The 27,849-nt window shown below is 42.2% G+C and overlaps 1 protein-coding gene across 1 annotated transcript in view; it reads left to right on the forward strand.

The window, feature by feature from the left end:
- LOC137286548 (receptor-type tyrosine-protein phosphatase H-like) overlaps positions 1 to 27,431 on the forward strand; it is a 34,499-nt gene extending 7,068 nt beyond the window's left edge. Inside the window, exons 7-28 of the mRNA XM_067818471.1 lie at positions 292 to 488; positions 984 to 1,146; positions 2,456 to 2,608; positions 3,101 to 3,220; positions 3,992 to 4,137; positions 5,132 to 5,212; positions 7,509 to 7,575; positions 8,425 to 8,586; positions 8,905 to 9,003; positions 9,747 to 9,819; positions 10,985 to 11,052; positions 11,748 to 11,856; positions 12,350 to 12,442; positions 12,639 to 12,720; positions 13,146 to 13,236; positions 13,457 to 13,533; positions 14,172 to 14,306; positions 14,868 to 14,990; positions 15,715 to 15,866; positions 16,750 to 16,885; positions 17,827 to 17,929; positions 25,862 to 27,431. Of these exons, the coding sequence (XP_067674572.1) occupies positions 292 to 488; positions 984 to 1,146; positions 2,456 to 2,608; positions 3,101 to 3,220; positions 3,992 to 4,137; positions 5,132 to 5,212; positions 7,509 to 7,575; positions 8,425 to 8,586; positions 8,905 to 9,003; positions 9,747 to 9,819; positions 10,985 to 11,052; positions 11,748 to 11,856; positions 12,350 to 12,442; positions 12,639 to 12,720; positions 13,146 to 13,236; positions 13,457 to 13,533; positions 14,172 to 14,306; positions 14,868 to 14,990; positions 15,715 to 15,866; positions 16,750 to 16,885; positions 17,827 to 17,929; positions 25,862 to 25,881 (2,450 nt within the window). The 3' untranslated portion in view covers positions 25,882 to 27,431. The remainder of the gene's footprint in view (positions 1 to 291; positions 489 to 983; positions 1,147 to 2,455; positions 2,609 to 3,100; positions 3,221 to 3,991; positions 4,138 to 5,131; positions 5,213 to 7,508; positions 7,576 to 8,424; positions 8,587 to 8,904; positions 9,004 to 9,746; positions 9,820 to 10,984; positions 11,053 to 11,747; positions 11,857 to 12,349; positions 12,443 to 12,638; positions 12,721 to 13,145; positions 13,237 to 13,456; positions 13,534 to 14,171; positions 14,307 to 14,867; positions 14,991 to 15,714; positions 15,867 to 16,749; positions 16,886 to 17,826; positions 17,930 to 25,861) is intronic.
- The last annotated feature ends 418 nt before the right edge of the window (positions 27,432 to 27,849 follow it).

Genomic DNA, 27,849 nt, shown 5'->3' on the forward strand with positions numbered 1-27,849 from the left:
TGATACGAAAATACATTAAAATTGCAGTAATTCCCCAGATTGAATGATCATTTAGTGCCCTTTTAGTTTAATGGCTATTAAATTCTGAAGCACAAAAGATCATCTTACAGAGATAAACCCCCCCCCCAAAAAAACCCAAAAAAACCCCAAAAAAAACAACCAAAAAACCAAAAATCAAAACAAAAAACAAACAAACAAAACAAAAAAACCCAAAACAACAGTCCATCGACATATGTCCTGGAAGCATTTCAGATGAACTTTTTCATATATAGGATTCGGTTTGTGTTACAGTTCCGGGTCGTGTACAAGGCCTGGCAGTTACTAACGTGAAATCGCGGACGATGACGGTGTCGTGGACGAGGCCGACTGACGTCAATGGAACAGTTATTGCGTACAGGGTAAATGTGAAGGACAAGACGACCGGAGTTGCCGTGACGCAGAACCTCACCTGCACAGATTGTGGGTCACCTTGCTCCGGACAAACACAGGTAGTGGTCAACACGTGCTAGTGCATGTTGCCTGGTGGTCAGTACACGTACGAGGAGGATGTGGCGGGCACGTGTGAAGCCGTATGTTGAACTGAATTAATATCGAACAATACATGACATGTAAACATCAGTGATAGGGACCGTATATTACTTTCTGGCTAGAGGGGATGATTTTTTTCTTGGAGAAACATGTTCAATGTGAATGTTCCTCCTAAACTTATGTACAAATCAAGAGACCTTTAGACATACATGCTAAATGTCTCTTCAGTATAGATGTGTATCTTGAATGAATGGATTCCAGCAATATCCGAGCTGGTGGACTACATAGAGAAATCACTGCATGGAGGAATCAAACCTGGTATTTTGACCTACGCTACCCTACACTGAGACCATAAAAACGGAAATGCCCCAGATTAGTTACCCGACCGACACATTATCACATTATAGATCAGTTTAATACAGAAAGACAGTGATCATATTTGTCTTTATCCTCAGCGGTCTCAGCGAACGCCTTTGGAATTCATGGTATCCCAGAAGAAGTTCAACGCTACGTTTTCCAACTTGTATCCGTTCACTAACTACGTTCTCAGTGTCGTGGCCGTCACAAGGAATCACACAGGACCGGTCGTCTCCACCAACTTCACAACACTGGAAGGAAGTGAGTAACTCCCAATATGCTTGTATGAATCACCATGGCTGGGAAAAGTGTGGTGTAGATTCTCCCAATCGCGTATTATTGACTTACCAGTCATTTGTTTTGGGGGCGGTGGGGTAGCCTAGTGGTTAAAGCCTTCACGCCGAAGACCCGGGTTCGATTCCCCTCATAGGTACGCTTTGTGAGGCCCATTCTATTTCTTGTGTCCCCTGATATTGCTGGAATATTGCTAAAACGGTGTAAGGCTATTCACTCACACTGATTGCCCTGTCAACCTTCCGTACATTTTGTTACGTTTAAACAATTGCCGTGACAAAAGGTGTAAGGAATCCCCACCGAACCAGCAAAACATAACACTGACAAGTCTAAGATTTTCAATAACTTTGTATTCAGCAAAAGCAAAGGCACAGCACAAAGTAAAATACAGAGAGTCACAATGGACGTTTCATGTACTGTATACAAATGAGTCAGTTTTAAAGTAATGGGTCACAAATATAATGGCAGCTCACCGAAAATCTTGGTGTGAGAGTGAGAAACAGTTATGCAGAATGTAGCACAGCGAGCGGTCAGGCAGCGGTTATGTAGATCAAGCGTTGACGGAGATTGGCAGATATGTACTCCAGTTAATCTGTATCCGTGTCGACAACATGGCAACTAGTCTTTATATACATATAGTCAACATTTCCTGAAAATTCGAGCACATACGACCATCGCCACTAACGTGAAACCAGCCTCCCGGAAGTCGAAAGTTAATCAAAACACATGGTAAAGTGAGGTAACTCTAAAGCACTTCCTGAAAGTCTGCTGCCAAAATACCAAAAGTACTGACCATTTATGATACGGAATGTGATCCGTAATAATTATTATGCAAAACACTAAACGTTGTGACCCAATAATAATTATTACTTAATTACTAAAAATACAATTTTTAGAAACAAGAGTTACCTCCCTTGAGCTCTGCAGAAACCTGTGATTGTGGGTTTCATTCGCAGTGAAAATATTTGTGGGTTTGTCGGCACCACTCAAATGCGAGTGGGTTAAGGGTTTGAAACTTGTTTCAAGTTCTTCTTTGAGTTTTGTCGCCACAGAACTGAAATTCACAACCATGTTAAACACAAGTCACTCCAGCACAATACGGGTCTATGCTGCGGGTTTCTTCTGAAGTGTTTAAACGTCTGAGTGTTTAAACGTCTAAGTTGAATACCACCTCTGGCTTTCCTATCCGAGAAACTCACACGACCTGACCTAACAGGAATACTGTAACCAAGGGGCGTTAAACAATCCCTGAATCTTACTCGCTCATTTGTTCCAGAGCCTCGGCAGCCCATCAACGTTTCCGTACAAACCGACACGACATCTGCTACCATTATGTGGTCAGTAGGAGGTCCTCCTCGTGGACACACGAACTATGCGGTCATCACACGGGACCTTGATAACCAAACTGAGTGGGAGACACAGTGTGGCAGTAAGTACCTGGTGATACTATCAACAAAGTGCCGTACCTGTCAGGTACTCAGACAGACGGGCGTACATGGGTCTGTGGTGGGAGGGGGAAGGGGAGGAGGAGGAGGAGGGAAGGTGTCCATGGTGTTGGTTGCTGAAGGATGATAAGGATTGTTGCGGAAAAGGGTTGTTGAGGGTTTGTGTAACTGGTAGTGAATCAGGGGATGGAGGCTTCTGTAGTCCGGGCGATATCTGGGTCGACAATAGTCTCCGTTGATCGTATTTGTAATTCAATATCCAATTATGCAAGGTTTAAAGACACCAAATAACGTGGCATAATTCAATATATGTATCGCCAGACATTAAATGGATCGGTAGGGAGGCAAAACGGAAATCTGTTGATAGTTATTGTACAATAATCAGTTTTGATTCTAATATTTATAGGGGATAATTTACCTTAATGATGTATTTAAGCTAGCATCACTTGGCTTCATCTTGTCTTCAATTTGCCCAGATCGATCTTGTCGTCTGCTTGGTCTGACGCCATATTGGAATTACTCAATGGCAGTGAGGGCGAGCAATACGAAGGGTACAAGACTATCGGATAACGTCACATTTACAACTCCTGAAGAGGGTAAGAGACGTGGACGCCATACGAACGTTATTCCTGAACTATGCGGATGACTGGGACTTTATAGCTGACTAGTCTTTTCATGTGTTCGTGACAGGTGTCAGACACCAGGTGTCATCACACTCTGATAGTGGATTATAAACCCTGATGAAGATCCTAGCTCGGCTCTCCTTCTAGTATGTTTCATATGAAAATGGATATCAATTATATATCAGGGGCTCCTTTCACGAAGCAACCTTTACTAAGGTTAACTCCCATTCATTATCATTGCACTATGGTTACCATAGTGACTTACGATCATCTTTGTTTTTGTGAAAGGAACCTTAGGTGTTATCGTCGTTAAGCTTGTGAATAGTTTCCAGTTTTCAAATCTACGTCCTCCTAGTTAGACATTTCCAAAAAGCCCTCAGAATCCAAATAGTGAATTTTTATCGTTTTTTTTATCGTTTTCGGTAGTTTCGTAATTATTCTCGTCAGTATTTAGTAACCTTTTTCAAAACGGCTATATTGTCGAATTTATCATGTATGATGTTTTATGTACCGTGTCTCATGTGATCCGTATTATGTATTATTGTCAAGGACCACGTGTACTTGCATACTGTTAGTACGTCTTAACATGTAAGTTACAAAGTAATACGTGTAATGTGCCGAATGTCTTTTACCATGTGCCACGTGTTGTGTATAATATGGCGTGTGTCATATCTTATGTATCATGTGCCACGTATCATAGATCATATATCCATGTATCATGTAACACGTGTTATCATGCAACAGTTCCTGGACCCGTGACGGGAATGCATGTGAGTGGACCCAATGACGTCCTCGCTTTGAGATCTCTGACCATCACATGGAAGCCCCCGACCCCGAGGGAGAGACACGGCATTATCCGGGGATACACCGTTCACGTGCAGTGCCAGAATGTAGGTACATTCACAAAGCCAAGCGTTAGACCGTAAAGACCTTCTCCTGTTGTTAAGCTATATGGGACTGTGACTTGCAAAACTGATTGAGGGAAGGTTAAAGTGAAAAGAAGATCTCCTTTCGAAAATCATTGATGATGGCGTGTAAGGAATGTGTCGGTTTACAAAAATGCGATTGTAAACTGTATGAGGGAAAAGTGATTTATGACATGTGAAGTAGGTCAGCTAGTAAAACAGTGTGAATGTGTGTGAATGTGAAGTAGGTCAGTTTGTAAAACAGTGTGAATGTGTGTGACATGTGAGTGAGTGAGTGAGTTTAGTTTTACGTCGCACTTAGCAGTATTCCAGCTATATGGCGACGGTCTGTAAATAATCGAGTCTGGACCAGACAATCCAGTGATCAATAACATGAGCATCGATCTGCGGAATGGGGAACCGATGACATGTGTCAACCAAGTCAGCTAGTCTGACCACCCGATCCCGTTAGTCGCCTCTTACGACAAGCATAGTCACCTTTTATGGCAAGCATGGGTTGCTGAAGGCCTATTCTACCCCGGGACCTTCACGGGTCTGTGACATGTGAAGTAGGTCAGCTTGTAAAACAGTGTGAATGTGTGTGACATGTGAAGTAGGTCAGCTAGTAAAACAGGGTGAATGTGTGTGACATGTGAAGTAGGTCAGTTTGTAAAACCGTGTGAAGGAGCATAGCATGTGGAATAGGTTACCTGTTAAAACGACTAAGAGATGTTTCACATGTTTAATTTGTTTAGGGAAGGTAACGCAGGTTACTACTACTACTACTACTACTACTACTACTACTACTACTACTACTACTGCTGGTGCTGGTGCTGGTGCTGCTGCTGTTGCTGTTGCTGTTGCTGTTGCTGTTGCTGCTGCTGCTGCTGATACTGATACTAGCATTACTATTACTAATACCACATATTTTTAATATGGAAATTAACGGCGAATTTATAAAGCGCTGAACTTTGTTTAGAAATTCTCCACTTGGACGATGTCTGAAACATCCCTGAAGTTGACGCGAGATGTAGAACCGGAGTGTCGCTACAACGTCACGGTGAGTTTGTCAGGTGCCATTCGTCATTACAGGATGGGATCTTCTGTATACGCGTACATGGGATAATAGTTGTCAGGTGTCCCCCGTCATCACAGCATGACATCTCCTATATCCGTGGGGTAATATTTGTCGGGTGTCTCCGGTCATCACAGCATGACGTCTCCTATATCCGTGGGGTAATATTTGTCAGGTGTCCCCCGCCATCACAGCATGACGTCTCCTATATCCGTTAGGTAATATTTGTCGGGTGTCTCCGGTCATCACAGCATGACGTCTCCTATATCCGTTAGGTAATATTTGTCAGGTGTCTCCCGTCATCACAGCATGACATCTCCTATATCCGTGGGGTAATATTTATCAGGTGTCCCCCGTCATCACAGCATGACGTCTCCTATATCCGTTAGGTAATATTTGTCAGGTGTCCCCCGTCATCACAGCATGACGTCTCCTATATCCGTTAGGTAATATTTATCAGGTGTCCCCCGTCATCACAGCATGACGTCTCCTATATCCGTGGGGTAATATTTGTCGGGTGTCTCCGGTCATCACAGCATGACGTCTCCTATATCCGTTAGGTAATATTTGTCAGGTGTCCCCCGCCATCACAGCATGACGTCTCCTATATCCGTTAGGTAATATTTGTCGGGTGTCTCCGGTCATCACAGCATGACGTCTCCTATATCCGTGGGGTAATATTTGTCAGGTGTCTCCGGTCATCACAGCATGACGTCTCCTATATCCGTGGGGTAATATTTATCAGGTGTCCCCCGTCATCACAGCATGACATCTCCTATATCCGTTAGGTAATATTTGTCAGGTGTCCCCCGTCATCACAGCATGACGTCTCCTATATCCGTGGGGTAATATTTGTCAGGTGTCTCCCGTCATCACAGCATGACGTCTCCTATATCTGTTAGGTAATATTTGTCAGGTGTCCCCCGTCATCACAGCATGACGTCTCCTATATCCGTTAGGTAATATTTGTCAGGTGTCCCCCGTCATCACAGCATGACGTCTCCTATATCCGTTAGGTAATATTTGTCAGGTGTCCCCCGTCATCACAGCATGACGTCTCCTATATCCGTGGGGTAATATTTGTCAGGTGTCCCCCGCCATCACAGCATGACGTCTCCTATATCCGTTAGGTAATATTTGTCGGGTGTCTCCGGTCATCACAGCATGACGTCTCCTATATCCGTGGGGTAATATTTGTCAGGTGTCCCCCGTCATCACAGCATGACGTCTCCTATATCCGTTAGGTAATATTTATCAGGTGTCCCCCGTCATCACAGCATGACGTCTCCTATATCCGTTAGGTAATATTTGTCAGGTGTCCCCCGTCATCACAGCATGACGTCTCCTATATCCGTGGGGTAATATTTGTCAGGTGTCCCCCGCCATCACAGCATGACGTCTCCTATATCCGTTAGGTAATATTTGTCGGGTGTCTCCGGTCATCACAGCATGACGTCTCCTATATCCGTGGGGTAATATTTGTCAGGTGTCCCCCGTCATCACAGCATGACATCTCCTATATCCGTGGGGTAATATTTGTCAGGTGTCCCCCGTCATCACAGCATGACGTCTCCTATATCCGTGGGGTAATATTTGTCAGGTGTCTCCCGTCATCACAGCATGACGTCTCCTATATCCGTTAGGTAATATTTGTCAGGTGTCCCCCGTCATCACAGCATGACGTCTCCTATATCCGTTAGGTAATATTTGTCAGGTGTCCCCCGTCATCACAGCATGACGTCTCCTATATCCGTTAGGTAATATTTGTCAGGTGTCCCCCGTCATCACAGCATGACGTCTCCTATATCCGTTAGGTAATATTTGTCAGGTGTCCCCCGTCATCACAGCATGACGTCTCCTATATCCGTTAGGTAATATTTGTCAGGTGTCCCCCGTCATCACAGCATGACGTCTCCTATATCCGTTAGGTAATATTTATCAGGTGTCCCCCGTCATCACAGCATGACGTCTCCTATATACGTGGAGTAATGGTTGTCAGTTGCCCTCATCATCACAGAATGAAGTCTACATACATTGGATAATAGTTGACATGTATATTTTGAGGAGATTAACACTGTCACTCTCTGCTATATTAATGGTATTTTGATGGTTATGTATTACGTTTTGTGACATTTTTGTTTGATTCGTACACTCCGTTTATCGTGTGTATATTTTCCCCCGTCAGGACACGATCGTTCGCTTTTATAAACAACTTGCAAATGTCTATGACAACGCTACATTAATATCATTTGCATTTATTTATTTATGACCATATTTTCAGGTGTTCGCATCCACAAGTAAGGGGAACGGAAGCCGTGTGACCAGACAATTTATGACAACACCGGGAGGTAAGGCCGTTACCTATTGCCCTAAACACGGTTAGGTCAAGTGGGGTTATTGTTTACCATTTCTCTGAATATCCCTGAAGATCCGGGTTAGAAGTGATCTTCAGCAACCCATGCTTGTCATAAAAGGCGACTAACGGAACGGGGTGGTCAGACTGGTTGACACAGATCATCGTATGCCACTTGTGTAGATCGATGTTTATGATTTTGTTCACTGGCTTGTCTGGTCCAGACTCTATTACTTACCGGCGTCATATACCTGCAATATTGCTGACTGCGGCGTAAAACCAAACTCATTCACCCACTCCTCTAGCCTGTATCTAAAGGTATTGGTCATATAACGTTACCACAGGTGCAACAAAGCTGTTAAGCTGGATTATTGCCGATTATTGAGCAAAAACCCAACCATCTGGCATCGCTTTGATAGCTCCAGATACGCCCATTACCTGGGCGCAAAAACATTATAAACGTCGATTATATGAGTTGAGGCCCATAGCTACGCCAGGATCCGCTGATCCAGTTCGAATCCAGGATTCTTATGAATTAGGTTCCCTGGTTTCAATGCCGTCCACGGATGGTTTTTGGCTCCCTGTCTGCCAAAGGCACCATTCTACAACCAGTGTTGATGTGAGCTTTCCTTCAAGAATAGGTTCGCCATCTATGATCAAATTGAACTACTTCTATCTCGTCGCTTCAATGACGTTCAGTAACACTATCATAAAGCCCTTATGTTGTGAACAAGTTAAAGGTTGTGTAAAGCGCCTTTCTGGTGTAACCCGCCGTGATATTGCTGAGATATTGCTAAAAGCGGCATAAAACCATACTCATTCACTCTGTCATGATTGTCTCCAGCACCGCCTGAAATTGTCAAAAGGGTTATGAAATCCAACAGCCGCGTCAGCGACCCAAAACGTGAGATGGCCATCAGTGTACCGCGTGAAGTGTGTAACAACTCTTATGGGAGGGTGCGAGTGTGGGGCGTGGTCGTTCTCAGAAACACGAACCAGTATCAAGGTGAGAGTTGCAATTTTCTTATGTTCTGGTATAATTATGTGATACGTAGACGTTCTGGAAACGTTACTAGACTGAAAACAATCGTGCAAACACGACCAGACGGTTCAAAACAAGTATTAAGACTCATATCGAACCCGTGAAGATCCGGGTTACAATCGATCTACAGTAACTATTGCCTGTCGGAAGACGAACATGTCTCTATGGTGTGTAATAACGAGGTTCCTGTGTTGTTTAGTGATGAGATTTTGAAACCAACTTTGCTTCTGTGATGTTTGTAATAACGAGGTTTCTGAAAGCCCCCTTGTCTCTGTGTTGAAGGACAATACCGTGGACATCGAGATGGCTTCTTCCACCGCTACCCCTTCCAGATCGCCATCAACAAATCCGAGGAACGATGTGAACACTGGCGGGATAATGGTAACTGCTGGGTATTTTTTAACTTTCGATAAAACTGTCAGTATTGTCACTGAATTGCTGTGTTAACTGTGTGTGTTGTACCGTGTGTAAAAGCACTGTGATGCATGGTGTGGAGTAACAGTATTATTTATATGTTTGGGCCACACCAGGAGAATGTTATCGAGGGTTCGAGTACTGATTCTCATTGGCTGTGCCTCAGTGAATCATTACCATACACGGAGAGGAGGGACCTCACCATTTTTTTCTAAAATGATGAAGAAATATTGGGTAATTCAAAAATCTCGATTCGGATGTGTGTGATGCTGCGAGTGAGTTTAGTTTTACGCCGCACTCAGCAAAATTCCAGCTATATGGCGACTTTCCGTAAATAGTCTGGACTAAACAATCCAGAGATCAACAGCATGAGCATAGATCTACGCAACTGGTATGCGATGATCTGTGTAAACCATGTCAGCAAGCCTGATCATGCGATCCCGTTAGTCGCCTCTTACGACTAGTATGGGTTAGAGAAGATCAATTGTAATCCAGATCTTCTCGAGTCTGTCTCATGCTGATTGTGGGGAACTCAGGGAGAATTCATGAACATGACTCGAACACCTTGTATAATCAGGTAATCGTTGTTTTGTGTATAGCCATACTACAGCTTGCTGTCGAGGTATTACGTCTGTTGTTTGTTGAGATGCTGCCATTCTTGTTTGTGAATTGTTTGTCGTAAAGTCACGCTATGTCTTGTTTGACATCAGACATAATTATCGGAGATGGAAGTTGCGAAAATGGAATCTGCAACAACCGCCTGAAGCCGGCCAGCAAGTACAGGTACTCCTTTGGGACATGTTGCATGGGTAGCCAGGCTTCTTGGTACTTGGACCTTGGTACATGGACCTTGGTACATGGACCTTGGTACTTGGACCTTGGTACATGGACCTTGGTACAGGGACCTTGGTACTTGGACCTTGGTACTTGGACCTTGGTACGGGGACCCTGGTACTTGGACCTTGGTACATGGACCTTGGTACAGGGACCTTGGTACAGGGACCTTGGTACAGGGACCTTGGTACAGAGACCTGAGATAGCCTAGAGGTTAAAGCGTTCCCTCGTCACGCCGAGGACTCGGTTTCGATTCTCCACATCAGTACAATGTGTGAAGCCCATTTCTGGTGTCTCCCGCCGTGATATTGCTGAAATATTGCTGATTGCGGGATGAATCTAAACTCACTCACTCACTTCTTGGTACGGCTATCACGATGTAATTTGATTCCCAGTGTAATATACTAGTGTCTACTAACACACGCGCTTAATACCTGCGTCTAACTGCCCGTCACATGTCGCTCGCTTCCGTTCCCTAAGTATATAGACACCAAATGTGTTCTTTGTGGCATACTGCATAACACATATGTGCTTAAAGCCATGCTTTTTAAATACATGTTAGTCCTGCATGTTCTTAATAGCACTACGGGTTTGTAAATACATATACGTGTTTAACACTTACTGTCTTGTAGTACGATACACGTGTGTCGACACATGACACATGACACATTAACATTGCTGTTAAATGCGCGTCACATGGGCTAATTACTCTTCGGATAAATATTTAAAGCTGTAATTGTATAAATGAACGAAACACAGAAATTTCAACGGTAAAAAATGTCTCTTCAAAATTCAAGGTCATATATCCTTCATAATACAGTATAACCCGGGACCCATAGGCCCCGTCTCTTTGAGCGGATGGAAGACAAAAATAAATAATGATGAGATTAACGCCAACTCGAAATGCTTCACAATAAGTACAATAAGGGCTGTTTTATACTGATCGTCTCAATTCTTCTTTTAAATCCTTAATGCTCACAAAACCAAAAGGGCCCGTTCCCTGACCTGGTGACACTATATGCAAGTCTTTAATATCTCCTCTTTCATTAAGGCACGCTGCGATATGACAATAATTGTACAAGGATATGGGCATTAAACTCAACTTGTATTCCAGGTTTGTTGTATTCGCGTGTACGAGCACCGGCTGCAGTGAGACACCCCCCTCTGTGTATCTCCAGACAGGTAGGTCTATGACGGGTCTATCACTGCAATACTGTTTAAATGACACTACCTAAAACCCGCACCACCCGCTCAGGCAGAATTGTAACAGTTACTTATTATACCATGTGAACTGAAGAGCAAAGAAACTATACCTCTCAGTTGCTTTTGTGTATTTGATTTGCCTAGCAGTTGAAAATATCTAAAGTTAGCGATGTTACGTCCTCCCACGAACAAACAATCAAACAAATCTCACACTAAATTTACTATTGGCAATATATTTTGCATGGTTTAATTTTTCAAAACATGTGTTTAACTTAAAAGTGTAAACACTTGCACGAGGCACAACTACTGATGACATTTTTTTTACATCTTGTGTTTGGAAATCAACATATTTACATTTTCCAGGCCAACATTGCAACATTTCGAAAAGTGTAGGGAAAATGACAGGATATCGGTTTCATATGCCAGACTTCAGACTAATATTTTTCAGATAGAATTACTAAGATACTACTACTACTACTACTACTACTACTACTACTACTACTACTACTACTACTACTACTACTACTACTACTACTACTATTTACTATCTGCATCAATATTTGATAAGTAAATAGACACAGGTAAATTCATCCGCAGTTTATTTCATTTTCAAATACTTTAAAACAACAAAGTCGTAACCTTTCAGGATGTATGTTGCTGTGATTGTGTTTCAGCGAGCGAAGAGGAATCCAACACCTTGATAGTAGGGATTGTAGCTGGCATCGTGCTCATAGTCCTGTTTTCGCTGTTGGTGGCTGTTCTCTACAAGCTGTGGAAGAAGAGGTGAGAATGGGGGTCGGAAGTGAACACAGGGCTTGGCCCTCGCTTGGCATTGTCAGGGCAGATGATTAGGGAAAAGGTAGGCGACAGTGAGAATCTGAAACGACGCTATAATGTTTGAATTTATGGATGCTGAAAGGAGTACTTTGTCCCAGAACATCACGGAGGAATATCCATTGGCCAAAGACTTGCACTAAAACTGGAGCATCGAGACCTTCCACCGATGGTCACGAAAATACGTCCCGTAAGGATCCGGATTAGAATTTGTCATCAGCAACCAATGTTTGGCGAATGATTGGTTGGATGGTGAGGTTCGTTGATTTGGTTGATACATGTCATCCAAGTTGATAAAAGTGATGCTCATGGTGTCAGCCAATGTATTATCTGGTCCAGACTATTGAAATCAGTTGTCACACAACCTGCATTTGACTGAGTCGTCGTTACACAAACAAAACAGAATGCTGCATAGTTTCCACTTCATTGGTGTATATTTCAGGACTGCGGTACGCCCCAGTGTCCACTTCGACCCCGCGACCATTGAGCTAGGAGCCAAGAAGGCCAGCGTGGTGTCCCAGGCCCAGAAGTCGCGGTACGTGGTGCAGTAAACCAGTAGATCTAACACCAGTGTGCGTCTTTAGATAATACTGGTGCAAACTCGGGATGTGTGTAATACAATATACAATTCCATAAATGTTCGTCAGTATCTAGCATTAACATGACAATTATAGTAATGACAATCAGATCAGTCGCAAAAAGATGCACAGTACGATTGTGCCATGTTACAGACCCGTGAAGCTGCAGAACTTCTCGGACCACGTGGAACAGTTGCACAGAGACTCCAATCTCGGCTTTGCAGAGGAATTTAAGGTATGTATGCATTTTGTGGTGTTTATATCTATAGATTTTCCTTTTTCTTTTGTGGCCAACGACGCATTGTCTTGTCAGATTCTTCAAATATCAAGCGTTATTTTTTACCAAACAAATTTCTAATATGTTGAGGCCGTTACATGTTACAGAGTATACTGATGCATATCATGATTATCTTTACAGTCGTGAATCTATTTATTAACGAAACGACTTGAAAAAGTTCTTTTCCGCAATGAATAAACCTTCCTCCCGGCCGATGGTTATAAAGTTGAGAATGAAGATGTAATATCCATCTAGGGTACATTTATGGATAATTTCTACGGAGAGCCTGTGTTATGAAACGCACCATGTGACGTACACTATGACCCACACTATGACGTAAACATGACGTACCCTATGGCGAATCTGTATGACGTGTTTCACAGATGGTGGCTCAGGTATGTGGTCGATATCCCACGAAGTCCGCAGAGCAGCAGGCATGTCGCACCAAGAACAGATACACCAACGTGCTGCCATGTAAGTTTCAAACTCTCCTACACATCCAGATCAGTATCATCAACCTCCCACATAGGTTTTCGTCTGAATAATTTGTGCATTTGCATAGGTTTGTAATACAAATCTCACAAAACAAACTTGACTCCATGGTCATGATCCTGTCAGAGATAGATGTCCAGCACATGGTCAGTCAGTCATGTCAGTAATCATATATCCTGAATCATCCACTGTCCCTTTGCAGATGACCACTCCAGGGTGAAGCTGTTACCCCAGGACGACGAGGAGGGTTCTGACTACATCAACGCCAACTTCATCACGGCAAGTTTTTATATCCACCCAAACCATTGGTGTTCCTGGAGCCACTCAGAAAGCATGAATGCTTATCATCATCAATTATCCTTAGTTCTCAGCACCAGAATCCTTGCCAATGTTTCGTCTTAAACGGGTTTCGTTCCCCTATCAAGCTGGTACACACCGTTATACCTGATATTGTGTTTAAGATGTTGTTAAGCCCAACTGATTCTCCACTCCACCACGGAAGATCATCAATTGTTATTGACGTACATCATTTCTCAATGCGGATTGTCACACATTCGTGTCTTTGTCTCGTGTCTCGTGTCTCGTGTCTCGTTTGAAAGTAGCTAAGACAAACCCTCAGTAGTGTTTCTCTTTGTGCTGTTTCTAAGCCCGAAAAACTCAGAATTAGGACTGACCTTTGTCAACCCAAGTTTGTCATAAGATGCCACTAACGGGATCGGGTGGTCTTTCTTGTTCAGTTGGTTGAAACACATCCGCAGATCGATACTGTGATGGTAGCCACGCGTTGTCTTGTCCAGACTACACTGTTTACAGACCACCGCCTTATACCTGGAATATTGCTGAGCGGCATTAAGCAATAAACAAAGCCTATATCTGATGCAGACCTGATGTTAACAACGCTGTGTGTACATTTGCAGGGCTTTAACTGTAAGCGAGAATACATCGCCGCCCAGGGCCCGCTGCCCAGCACGAAAGACGACTTCTGGCGACTCATCTGGGAGCAAAAGGTCAGCATGGTTGTCATGCTGACCCAGTGCAAGGAGAAGGGCAGAGTGAGTACACGTGGTCAGAATGCTACAGGTGCCCCTGTACGGCCTCCTTCTGTCTGGAGTAGGTGACGGACTTGACGATCAGCATTGACTAACGCGTTGAATGAATGTTGTTTTGATGCTACAGTGTGTAATATTGTAGCTTTATTCCTGACACCTGTGTTCACCTATCTTTACACATCCGTAAACATATGTTAAACATTGTAATACATCTCCTGACACATCTGGATACAACTGCTGACACATCTGATTACATCTGCTGGCACACCTGAATACATCTGCTGGCACACCTGTATACGTGTCGTAACACATCTGTAGACGTATCCTGACATATCCGTAAAGTCTGTTGAACATTGTAATGCATCTTCAGACATATCCGTAATAATTTTCAAACACTGTAATACATGACCTGACAAATCTGTTTACATCTCCTGACACATATGTATACATCACCTGACACATCCGTAAAATCCGTTAAACATTGTGATACATCTCCTGACACATCTGAATACATCTCCTGACACATCTGAATACATCACCTGACTACTGTATCCATGTTCCCAGATCAAGTGTGAGAAGTACTGGCCAGACAACTCTGAACCTGTGTACTTCGGCGACCTGATCGTACATATCCGCTCCGAGTCCGTCCTGCCTGACTACGTCATCCGTATTCTTGACGTCACACAGGTACTGCACTAACCCGTAATTACGAAAATCATAATTATTATATTGAAATTAACTTATTTTATATCTATTCAAATTGAATAGTAGCCTTAGTTAGATGTTAAAACTGAAGAATATCAATAATTGCTTAATGTTTCCAGGTAGATCATAAAAGTGAAGAATATTTAGACTTGATTCATATTCCACTTAGACTGGAGATTCTAAAACTGAAAAAAATCTAGACTTGTTTCATGTCGGACTTTTTGCATGATAGTAACAGCTAAGAATCAAAGAAATTGCACTATTCGAGGACTGTGGGACAGACTAATGCCGAGCTTCTTTCAGCGTGACCCAATCTGAATATTATATCCTAGGTCATAATGCTACTTTTCCACAGCTCACAACGTTTTGGTGCCTCTCACAGTGATCTTTGCCATCCATTACGCCAACAAATAAAGGTTCTGAAAGTGTGTGGCCTCTTCTGTCCCTCCACGAGAAACGTGATAATTTATTCATGAATCACAGCTTTCTAGGAATATACACTTGTGGGTCTCGGACTGACTTACATACGATGTGTTAAACTCCTGCCTTTAATTGTTGCCTTAAGAACTTACTCTTTCAGAAAATAATTATTTCCAGTCGTAGCAAAAGAGTAGTATATGCTTAGAGGGATTGTTTCTCGCATGTTTGAAAATTCTGGCCATTTTAAACTAAACTGTTTCGGATATAACTGTTTTGTCGCTACCAGGGTAACAAAAAGCGTGTACTACGTCACTTCCACTTCCTGAAGTGGCCAGACTTTGGCTGTCCCGAACGAACATGCCTCCTTCTGAACTTTGTGTCGGCGGTGCGAGCACACATGCCCCACAATCAGGACGGGCCAACACTGGTGCATTGCAGGTATGTGTGTACGCATGAACACGTGTATAGTAGAGGCAGCGCGCACTCAAACGGGTAGCAGTGAGAATGTCAAAATTGATACATGTAGTGTTTATTTCTTTATCATTCTATAATGTTAAACCATTCAGAAGGTTTTTTCTACGGACAGGCAACTTCTTTATTGTAGATGCCAACTCAGTTAATTCTACACCCAAACGTCGCATCCACTGCAACAAAGAACTTCCTGTTCATCTGACATTCCAGCTTCTGAATATCGCTCAAAGAAGCCTTTAAGCAGATTTAATTTGTTAGTTGTCTAATGCCACACAGCAGTAATCCAGATATGGAATGGTGTTCCTTGAATAGGTCAAGTCAGGAGCAGACAACTACTTGACAGAGTTTTGGACTATACTGAATTTCAAAAGAAACGCTAGCTCGAAAAAATGAAATCTCACAGAAGAAAGACTTCCATTTATAATCGTGACCCCTCCCCCCACCCCCCACCCCCTCCAAAAAGAAAGAAAAACAAACACAGTTGCGTTTCATTGTTTCATTTGCTGTTCAGTATTTATCATTGATATTTATCACATGCACGAATCAAGACAGCGATCGCAACACCAGATCCCTTTTGGCTGCTTTCAAAATTCAAACCAGAATCTTCACGGGTTTCATTCGCTAGAATGTTCATCAATCGCCCTTATCACGTTCTCTGTAAAGGAACTATCGTGTTTATCGGGATATATTAGGTTTTAATTAGCGTGTAAGTTATCTTTCTTCATTCCAAGCTGCCATCAAGGATGTTTTAACAGGACACTTTGAATCAATCGTCTTGCACCAAGGAAGTTCGATAACCCCATTTCAAGTGATGTAACACTGATGATGAGTTGGCCTATTCTGTTTGCAGCGCCGGTGTAGGGCGAACCGGGACGTTCATTGCCGTGGACGTTTTGCTGCAACAAATCCGCAACTACAGCGAGCTGGACATCTTTGGTCTAGTGCTGCAGATGAGGGAGAACAGACCACACATGGTTCAGACAGAGGTGAGTAGAACGCCCAGCAGATGAGGATGAACAGACCACACATGGTTCAGACAGAGGTGAGTAGGACGCCCAGCAGATGAGGGAGAACAGATCACACATGGTTCAGACTGAGGTGAGTAGGACGCCCAGCAGATGAGGGAGAACAGATCACACATGGATCAGACAGAGGTGAGTAGGACGCCCAGCAGATGAGGGAGAACAGATCACACGTGGTTCAGTGAGTAGGGCGCCTAGCAAAATGACAGTGGTGATTAGCAAGTGAAATGGCTGTCCAACCCAATTTACGTGTGACAACTGATTTCATACGTATATCAGCAGCTTTAGAAAACGGCTTGCAGCCACATATAGTGCACATTAGTCGTGGACTATGCAATATGTGAGTCGGATTTGGTTCGAATTCTAGATTTGTAGCCTAGGTGTACTAACATCATCCACATACGGAGTGGTGTGATTAGCCTCGTGGTTAAAGCGTCCGCTCATCACGCTGAAGACCCGGGTTCGATTCCTCACGTGGGTATAAAGTGTGAAGCCCATTTCTTGTGTGATATGGGGATATTGCTGGAGTATTGCTTGGATATTGCTGGAATATTGCTTGGATATTGTTAGAATATTGCTGGAATATTGCTGGGATATTTTTGGAATATTGCTGGGATATTGCTTGGATATTGCTGGAATATTGCTGGGATATTGCTGGAATATTGCTTGGATATTGTTAGAATATTGCTGGAATATTGCTTGGATATTGTTAGAATATTGCTGGAATATTGCTGGGATATTGCTGGAATATTGCTGGGATATTGCTGGGATATTGTTAGAATATTGCTGGGATATTGCTGGAATATTGCTGGGATATTGCTGGAATATTGCTAAAAGTGACGTAAACGCCAACTCACTCACTCATACACATACTCGGATTGACTGCGACATTGATTGGTTTGCAGAGTCAGTACATCTACATCCACGACTGCATCAGGGACGCTCTTCAGGAAGAGACTGATGATGAATGTGAGATGGAGGAAGAAGAAGAGGAGGAGGAAGACGAACGTGAGTGATAATGACACTGATGTTAAGGTCACATGTCACATGAAGCATGGCTATAGCCTACACTGCGCTCGAGCATTTGTCCCTGTACAGCCCGCTAACACGGCTTTATTCACCATTAGACATCAGGTTCACGTATACTCTTGGGTGTTAAGATAGCAGATCCGTATACACATCATGTGTTAAGGTACCAGATACACGTACACACTACATGGTAAGGTATTTCATGCAAGTACACACTACATGGTAAGGTACCAGATACACGTACACACTACATGGTAAGGTACCAGATACACATACACTCTACATGGTAAGGTACCAGATACACGTACACTCTACATGGTAAGGTATCTCATGCAAGTACAGACTACATGGTAAGGTATTTCATGCAAGTACAGACTACATGGTAAGGTATTTCATGCAAGTACTCTACATGGTAAGGTATTTCATGCAAGTACACACTACATGGTAAGGTACCAGATACACGTACACACTACATGGTAAGGTACCAGATACACGTACACTCTACATGGTAAGGTACCAGATACACATACACTCTACATGGTAAGGTACCAGATACACGTACACTCTACATGGTAAGGTATCTCATGCAAGTACAGACTACATGGTAAGGTATTTCATGCAAGTACAGACTACATGGTAAGGTATTTCATGCAAGTACACTCTACATGGCAAGGTATTTCATGCAAGTACACACTACATGGTAAGGTACCAGATACACGTACACACTACATGGAAAGGTACCAGATACACGTACACTCTACATGGTAAGGTACCAGATACACATACACTCTACATGGTAAGGTACCAGATACACGTACACTCTACATGGTAAGGTATGTCATGCAAGTACACACTACATGGTAAGGTATTTCATGCAAGTACAGACTACATGGTAAGGTATTTCATGCAAGTACACACTACATGGTAAGGTATTTCATGCAAGTACACACTACATGGTAAGGTACCAGATACACGTACACACTACATGGTAAGGTACCAGATACACGTACACTCTACATGGTAAGGTACCAGATACACATACACTCTACATGGTAAGGTACCAGATACACGTACACTCTACATGGTAAGGTATCTCATGCAAGTACAGACTACATGGTAAGGTATTTCATGCAAGTACAGACTACATGGTAAGGTATTTCATGCAAGTACACTCTACATGGTAAGGTATTTCATGCAAGTACACACTACATGGTAAGGTACCAGATACACGTACACACTACATGGTAAGGTACCAGATACACGTACACTCTACATGGTAAGGTACCAGATACACATACACTCTACATGGTAAGGTACCAGATACACGTACACTCTACATGGTAAGGTATCTCATGCAAGTACACACTACATGGTAAGGTATTTCATGCAAGTACAGACTACATGGTAAGGTATTTCATGCAAGTACACTCTACATGGTAAGGTATTTCATGCAAGTACACACTACATGGTAAGGTACCAGATACACGTACACACTACATGGTAAGGTACCAGATACACGTACACTCTACATGGTAAGGTACCAGATACACATACACTCTACATGGTAAGGTACCAGATACACGTACACTCTACATGGTAAGGTATGTCATGCAAGTACACACTACATGGTAAGGTATTTCATGCAAGTACAGACTACATGGTAAGGTATTTCATGCAAGTACACTCTACATGGCAAGGTATTTCATGCAAGTACACACTACATGGTAAGGTACCAGATACACGTACACACTACATGGAAAGGTACCAGATACACGTACACTCTACATGGTAAGGTACCAGATACACATACACTCTACATGGTAAGGTACCAGATACACGTACACTCTACATGGTAAGGTATCTCATGCAAGTACAGACTACATGGTAAGGTATTTCATGCAAGTACAGACTACATGGTAAGGTATTTCATGCAAGTACACTCTACATGGCAAGGTATTTCATGCAAGTACACACTACATGGTAAGGTACCAGATACACGTACACACTACATGGTAAGGTACCAGATACACGTACACTCTACATGGTAAGGTACCAGATACACATACACTCTACATGGTAAGGTACCAGATACACGTACACTCTACATGGTAAGGTATCTCATGCAAGTACACACTACATGGTAAGGTATTTCATGCAAGTACAGACTACATGGTAAGGTATTTCATGCAAGTACACTCTACATGGTAAGGTATTTCATGCAAGTACACACTACATGGTAAGGTACCAGATACACGTACACACTACATGGTAAGGTACCAGATACACGTACACTCTACATGGTAAGGTACCAGATACACATACACTCTACATGGTAAGGTACCAAATACACGTACACTCTACATGGTAAGGTATCTCATGCAAGTACACACTACATGGCAAGGTATTTCATGCAAGTACAGACTACATGGTAAGGTATTTCATGCAAGTACACTCTACATGGTAAGGTATTTCATGCAAGTACACACTACATGGTAAGGTACCAGATACACGTACACACTACATGGTAAGGTACCAGATACACGTACACTCTACATGGTAAGGTACCAGATACACATACACTCTACATGGTAAGGTACCAGATACACGTACACTCTACATGGTAAGGTATCTCATGCAAGTACACACTACATGGTAAGGTATTTCATGCAAGTACAGACTACATGGTAAGGTATTTCATGCAAGTACACTCTACATGGTAAGGTATTTCATGCAAGTACACACTACATGGTAAGGTACCAGATACACGTACACTCTACATGGTAAGGTACCAGATACACATACACTCTACATGGTAAGGTACCAGATACACATACACTCTACATGGTAAGGTACCAGATACATGTACACTCTACATGGTAAGGTATCTCATGCAAGTACACACTACATGGTAAGGTATTTCATGCAAGTACAGACTACATGGTAAGGTATTTCATGCAAGTACACTCTACATGGTAAGGTATTTCATGCAAGTACACACTACATGGTAAGGTACCAGATACACGTACACTCTACATGGTAAGGTACCAGATACACATACACTCTACATGGTAAGGTACCAGATACATGTACACTCTACATGGTAAGGTATCTCATGCAAGTACACACTACATGGTAAGGTATTTCATGCAAGTACAGACTACATGGTAAGGTATTTCATGCAAGTACACTCTACATGGTAAGGTATTTCATGCAAGTACACACTACATGGTAAGGTACCAGATACACGTACACACTACATGGTAAGGTACCAGATACACGTACACTCTACATGGTAAGGTACCAGATACACATACACTCTACATGGTAAGGTACCAGATACACGTACACTCTACATGGTAAGGTATCTCATGCAAGTACACACTACATGGTAAGGTATTTCATGCAAGTACACTCTACATGGTAAGGTATTTCATGCAAGTACACACTACATGGTAAGGTATTTCATGCAAGTACACTCTACATGGTAAGGTATTTCATGCAAGTACACTCTACATGGTAAGGTATCTCATGCAAGTACACTCTACATGGTAAGGTATTTCATGCAAGTACACTCTACATGGCAAGGTATTTCATGAAAGTACACTCTACATGGTAAGGTATTTCATGCAAGTACACACTACATGGGAAGGTTTTTGATGCAAGTACACTCTACATGGTAAGGTATCTCATGCAAGTGCACTCTACATGGTAAGGTATTTCATGCAAGTACACTCTACATGGCAAGGTATTTCATGCAAGTACACTTTACATGGAAAGGTATTTCATGCAAGTACACACTACATGGTGAGGTATTTCATGCAAGTACACTCTACATGGTAAGGTATTTCATGCAAGTACACACTACATGGTAAGGTATTTCATGCAAGTACACTCTACATGGTAAGGTATTTCATGCAAGTACACTCTACATGGTAAGGTATTTCATGCAAGTACACTCTACATGGTAAGGTATTTCATGCAAGTACACTCTACATGGTAAGGTATTTCATGCAAGTACACACTACATGGTAAGGTATTTCATGCAAGTACACACTACATGGTAAGGTATCTCATGCAAGTACACACTACGTGGTAAGGTATTTCATGCAAGTACACTCTACATGGTAAGGTATTTCATGCAAGTACACACTACATGGTAAGGTATTTCATGCAAGTACACACTACATGGTAAGGTATGTCATGCAAGTACACACTACATGGTAAGGTATGTCATGCAAGTACACACTACATGGTAAGGTATCTCATGCAAGTACACTCTACATGGTAAGGTATTTCATGCAAGTACAGTTTACATGGTAAGGTATTTCATGCAAGTACACACTACATGGTAAGGTATCTCATGCAAGTACACTCTACATGGTAAGGTATTTCATGCAAGTGCACACTACATGGTAAGGTATTTCATGCAAGTACACTCTACATGGTAAGGTATCTCATGCAAGTACACTCTACATGGTAAGGTATTTCATGCAAGTACACACTACATGGTAAGGTATTTCATGCAAGTACACACTACATGGTAAGGTATCTCATGCAAGTACACACTACATGGTAAGGTATTTCATGCAAGTACACACTACATGGTAAGGTATTTCATGCAAGTACACACTACATGGTAAGGTACGAGATACGTGTATTCGTCACGTGTTAAGGTATCTCATACAAGTACACACTCCGTGTTAAGGTACCAGATACATGTACACAGTACATGTTTAGGTACCAGATACATGTACTCACTATGTGTTAAGGTACCAGAAACACGTACACGTTACTTGTTAAGGTACCAAACACAAGTACACACTACATGTTGAGCTACCGAATACAAGTACACACTACGCGCGTTAGTACCAGATAGATGCGCATAGTACTTCTGAACGTACCCGATACAAGTACACACTACGAGTTGACGTACCAGATACAAGTACATTGTACACACATTGTTCTAACATACGCAAAGTGACGTACATGTCTACTTTCTCCCCCTTTGTCCGCCTCGTTTGCCTTACTTATCTTTCACACACTCCATGCACATCAGTCGAATGTGCCACGATTAGACCGTACAGATTGATATAAAAATACTCGCAATATAATATTATACTGTGGACTTCCTTCTTACACTCGGCCGTCTGATGGCCGTCTCTCATGACGGGAGGTACTACATGATGTGAAGGAGATACGGTACTTCCTGGTTCATCTATATCTCTTCCTTGTTCATGTGTCACCAGTCTCGTGACAACTAAATCCTAGTATATATTAATATAGATGTAAGTGCGTAAATAAGTACAGATACTATCATGATTAAAATATGGTGTGGTACTAAAGATGCAGTTATACCATACAGCTGGATCACATTATATTTTGATGCAGTTATGTCATACAGTTGGGTCACATTACACATGGATGCAGTTATGTCATACAGTTGGGTCACATTACACATGGATACAGTTATGTCATACAGTTGGGTCACATTACACATGGATGCAGTTATGACAAACACTTGGGTCACATTACACATGGATGCAGTTATGTCATACAGTTGGGTCACATTACACATGGATGCAGTTATGACATACAGTTGGGTCACATTACACGTGGATGCAGTTATGTCATACAGTTGGGTCACATTACACGTTGATGCAGTTATGACAAACACTTGGGTCACATTACACATGGATGCAGTTATGTCATACAGTTGGGTCACATTACACGTGGATGCAGTTATGTCATACAGTTGGGTCACATTACACATGGATGCAGTTATGTCATACAGTTGGGTCACATTACACATGGATGCAGTTATGTCATACAGTTGGGTCACATTACACATGGATGCAGTTATGTCATACAGTTGGGTCACATTACACATGGATGCAGTTATGTCATACAGTTGGGTCACATTACACATGGATGCAGTTATGACAAACACTTGGGTCACATTACACGTGGATGCAGTTATGTCATACAGTTGGTTCACATTACACGTGGATGCAGTTATGTCATACAGTTGGGTCACATTACACATGGATGCAGTTATGTCATACAGTTGGGTCACATTACACGTGGATGCAGTTATGTCATACAGTTGGGTCACATTACACGTGGATGCAGTTATGACAAACACTTGGGTCACATTACACATGGATGCAGTTATGACATACACTTGGGTCACATTACATGTTGATGTGGGGTAAACTAGTGGTTAAAGCGTTCACTCGTCACGCCGATTTTGATTACTAAGGTATGGTGTCCCTCGTCGTTTCTGGGACACCCCCCCCCCCCCCCCCCCCCCGCCCCCCGCGTGATATTGCTGGAATATTCCTAAACGTGGCGTAAATCTCACTCACAAAAGACACATTATAATAAGCTATATCACGGTAGCTTCAGGTAATTCATTGTTCGCTGTACACGGGCCATCCATATTTGTGATGGTTGCACAGCCACCTCGGACCTCAACTAGCAACAGAGTGGACGAGCAAAATATTGAAAATATGCCATGTAAGATTTGTAATGAATTTTAAAAATGTTAAACATTCGGCACCCCTCTGTGAATTGATCAACAACGTTGATCAGGCTGCTCCTCAATTTTCTTTTCATTTAGACTGGGATTTTGTGAGTGTTCAACGGGAGATTTAAGTGCCGTCACATCGTTGCAAACTTTAAAAGGGGAAAACTTGGATACGAAAACTATTTAATTGTAATTCGGAATAATATTTTAAACCCTGGCATGAGACATTTTAAACCCTGGCATGAGACATTTTAAACTCTTATGAGACTCTAGCATTTTAAACCCATGTAAGACTCAACATTCTTACACAGTTGCCCAGAGATATATACCTAATGTTATCTGCTAAGAAATGAGGCTGAAGAAAACATGGCTAGAATCACGTCTCCACATCCGCCACCTGCCATTTCCGTGGCATCGCCGCATGGAGGTTGACGTATCATTATGTTAATTAATATTTGTACAAAAATAATCACATCCATAGGTCCACGGTAGTGATGTGAAAAAACAGTTTTTACTCTGAAATAGGGCATTTGGTCTATAGTGGGTGTTTAAAGAATATCGAATTTCGAGGATTCTGTTCTTAATTGTGAAAGTCTTTCTGCATTCATGAAAGACAGGCAGAAAACGCGTAATTGTGCAGCAGCCCGTCCTGGTTTAACACTGTCAAGAATGTTTGAGAATGGAAATCCAATATATAACAGTGTGTAAATTATAGACTTATCGACAGTCATCGCTTTAAGTGAGCTAAATATGATAATAAGCTGTAGCGGGAGATTTTATGGCCTGGGGTACGTTTGTCGGTTGGTTGTGGATGACACGTGATTGATGATTTCAAGTGTGTAGGAGTGAGCGAGGTCCTGTTGGGTATTTTGGTGGGTGTGCTTGAAGGCGCTCGAACTTGCACTAGACTTTCCCTCAGTCTCTGAATATTTATATAACCGAAGCAAACAATTTAGTTTATATTCTGTAAGTTTCGCCGTACTCAGCAATATTCCAGCTATACGGTCTGTAAATATCTAGTCTGCACCTGACCTTCCTGTGGTCAACTGACCTGCTTCACTTTGGACTTTAGAACTCCAGAAAGGGAAAATAATGCGCTTCAGTGAGACAGACTAGGACAGTCATGTACGTGTACGTGTGCGTGCGCGTGTGCGTGTGCGTGAGCACGCATATTTGACGGCGGGTTTCTTCGGTGTTAGTAGATAGTGCGTTTCATTTCGTATTGTGTGTTTGTGGATGTGTCTCTGCGTCTTGTGTGTGAGTATGCGTCTTGGATGTGATTGTGCGTTGCGAATGTAATCATATTTGTTGTTATTTTAGTTTCGTTAAACGTATAGAGTCACATGCCGCCAATACATATGAAACTTTTAAATTATTTTTTTCAGCTATCTACCAGAACGCCTAAACAGCAACCCCATAATGCTGACCAACCGTACAGAACATTCAGTGAAATAGAAAATATTGGCGGGTCCTAACGCTGGAGATAACTGTGTATATATAGAGTTGTATGAACACAACATACAGGAACACCAATGTTGTCGACCCCAGCAGTAAAACATCCACACATTGAAAAACAGACCCAGTGACACTTCTATAGCCGGCCACGTTGACGGACGTCCCTGCTGCAGAGGGTAGTGACATCAGCAACATGGGCAGTGAATGTGTATTTAACAACGAGAAGCGGAGATGTTGCAATGAAACAGGATTCGACTGTTGCGGCGTATGGAGTATTGCGTTCCCTGGAAGTCTAAGGATATGACTCGGGATTGCTGTAACATCAGATAACGCACAGTGTTGTTTATCTCGTCTACTCGGCTTACGGTGACACAGTATGTCGAAGTGGACAGCAGATATGTACCATTCTTTCAGGATGTAGGGTAGGCCCGTCTTAGTCATACGACTAAAACTTTAATCCACCTACTTGTCTGTGTGTAAAGGTGTATGACAAGATTGACCGAACTTCTTGCTGGAATTATATTCAAATATTGTTGTCTCGAGCATTGATGTGTCAAATAGCGTTTGTCTTTAAAAGTAGGATTGTACCTCTGCAGCCGTTCCTCATTTGTTTTCAGCTGTGTCGAACTTCGGATAACTCGAAGTATTTACGTAGGTCCCATCGACTTCGACTCAACGATATTTCAATGTAGATCCAAGATGACCATTTACTAAAGTATTGTTTATGCAGTACACCGCAAGTTTGACGTCAACGAATTAATCAAACGTTACGGTGTTGCGGTATTGCTTCATTTTATTCTATTCCCTTTTGAGCTAGAGTTTACATGTGTCCTGAACGAGGAAATAAAATGGAAATCCAAGGATATAGCTGAATATAAAACACATACACAGACATCTTTTTATCAAAAGATATTTGTTTTTGCCGTCACACATCGCTTTACACTTAATTGACAACTTTTCCTCGTTTCCACTTAATATTTTTGTTTGTACATATTTGCAAACTGATATAGAAATAGATCTAGTTTATAATGGTGATGAGATTATATGAGCAAACCATAAGTCAATTCGTAAATCGTCAAAACAAAAATGGAATATTAAGACCGGTAATATGTGATTGTATTGCAATCCTCCACAGCTGTGCGACCGTGCACGTCACTCACTGACAAAGCAACCCGTGATGAAATATTATTAATAACTTATTACGTCTGTATCGTCGTATTTCATGTTTTTAGAATTTATGTTGTATGTATATCGTCGTTTGTTTGTTTACCTTTCGTTTATATATATGAATACTCAGATGTGTTTTACATAACATGTTGCAATGAAACCAGTGTTTTGACCACTCACTTTCTTTGGTCGGGTGGTATATGACGTCAGTGTCTCATAGATGCATTCCACAATACATTCCTCAAGTGTCATTCCACCGTTTGGAATCTATATCCAGATGTAATCAATGTATTTTATAAAATATATTTGCATATAAATATTTTCTCAGAGGTGCTCTTGTGTTCACTTTTCATTTAAACTATAGCGCCCAATGCCAAAGAATAACCAGTCTCGATTGTCCAAGATTGATAGCCGCGAAAAGTATATGAATCAATCCTTGAAAATCAAACGACACCACTTTTCGTGAATCACGTAATCCGTCACTCGGTTGGACGTGTTTCCAATTTATTTAACAAGTGAATGCGGTGTGAACACGCTTAATAGTCGAGTATCATCCTGTATAAGGGGCGTGAAGGGCGTCGGATGGTTGAAGCGTTCTCTCACTACGCAGGAGAACCGAGTTCGGATCTGCAAATAAATGCAGGTACAATGTATGAAGCCCATTTATGTCCACCGCTATGGCATTCCTTGTGTATTGAAATACCAGCGTCGGGGAAGGTCTAGTGGTTGAAGCGTTCGCTCCCCATGTAGA

This window comes from Haliotis asinina, chromosome 6, assembly GCF_037392515.1.
Source record: "Haliotis asinina isolate JCU_RB_2024 chromosome 6, JCU_Hal_asi_v2, whole genome shotgun sequence".
Classification (NCBI taxonomy): Eukaryota; Metazoa; Mollusca; class Gastropoda; order Lepetellida; family Haliotidae; genus Haliotis; species Haliotis asinina.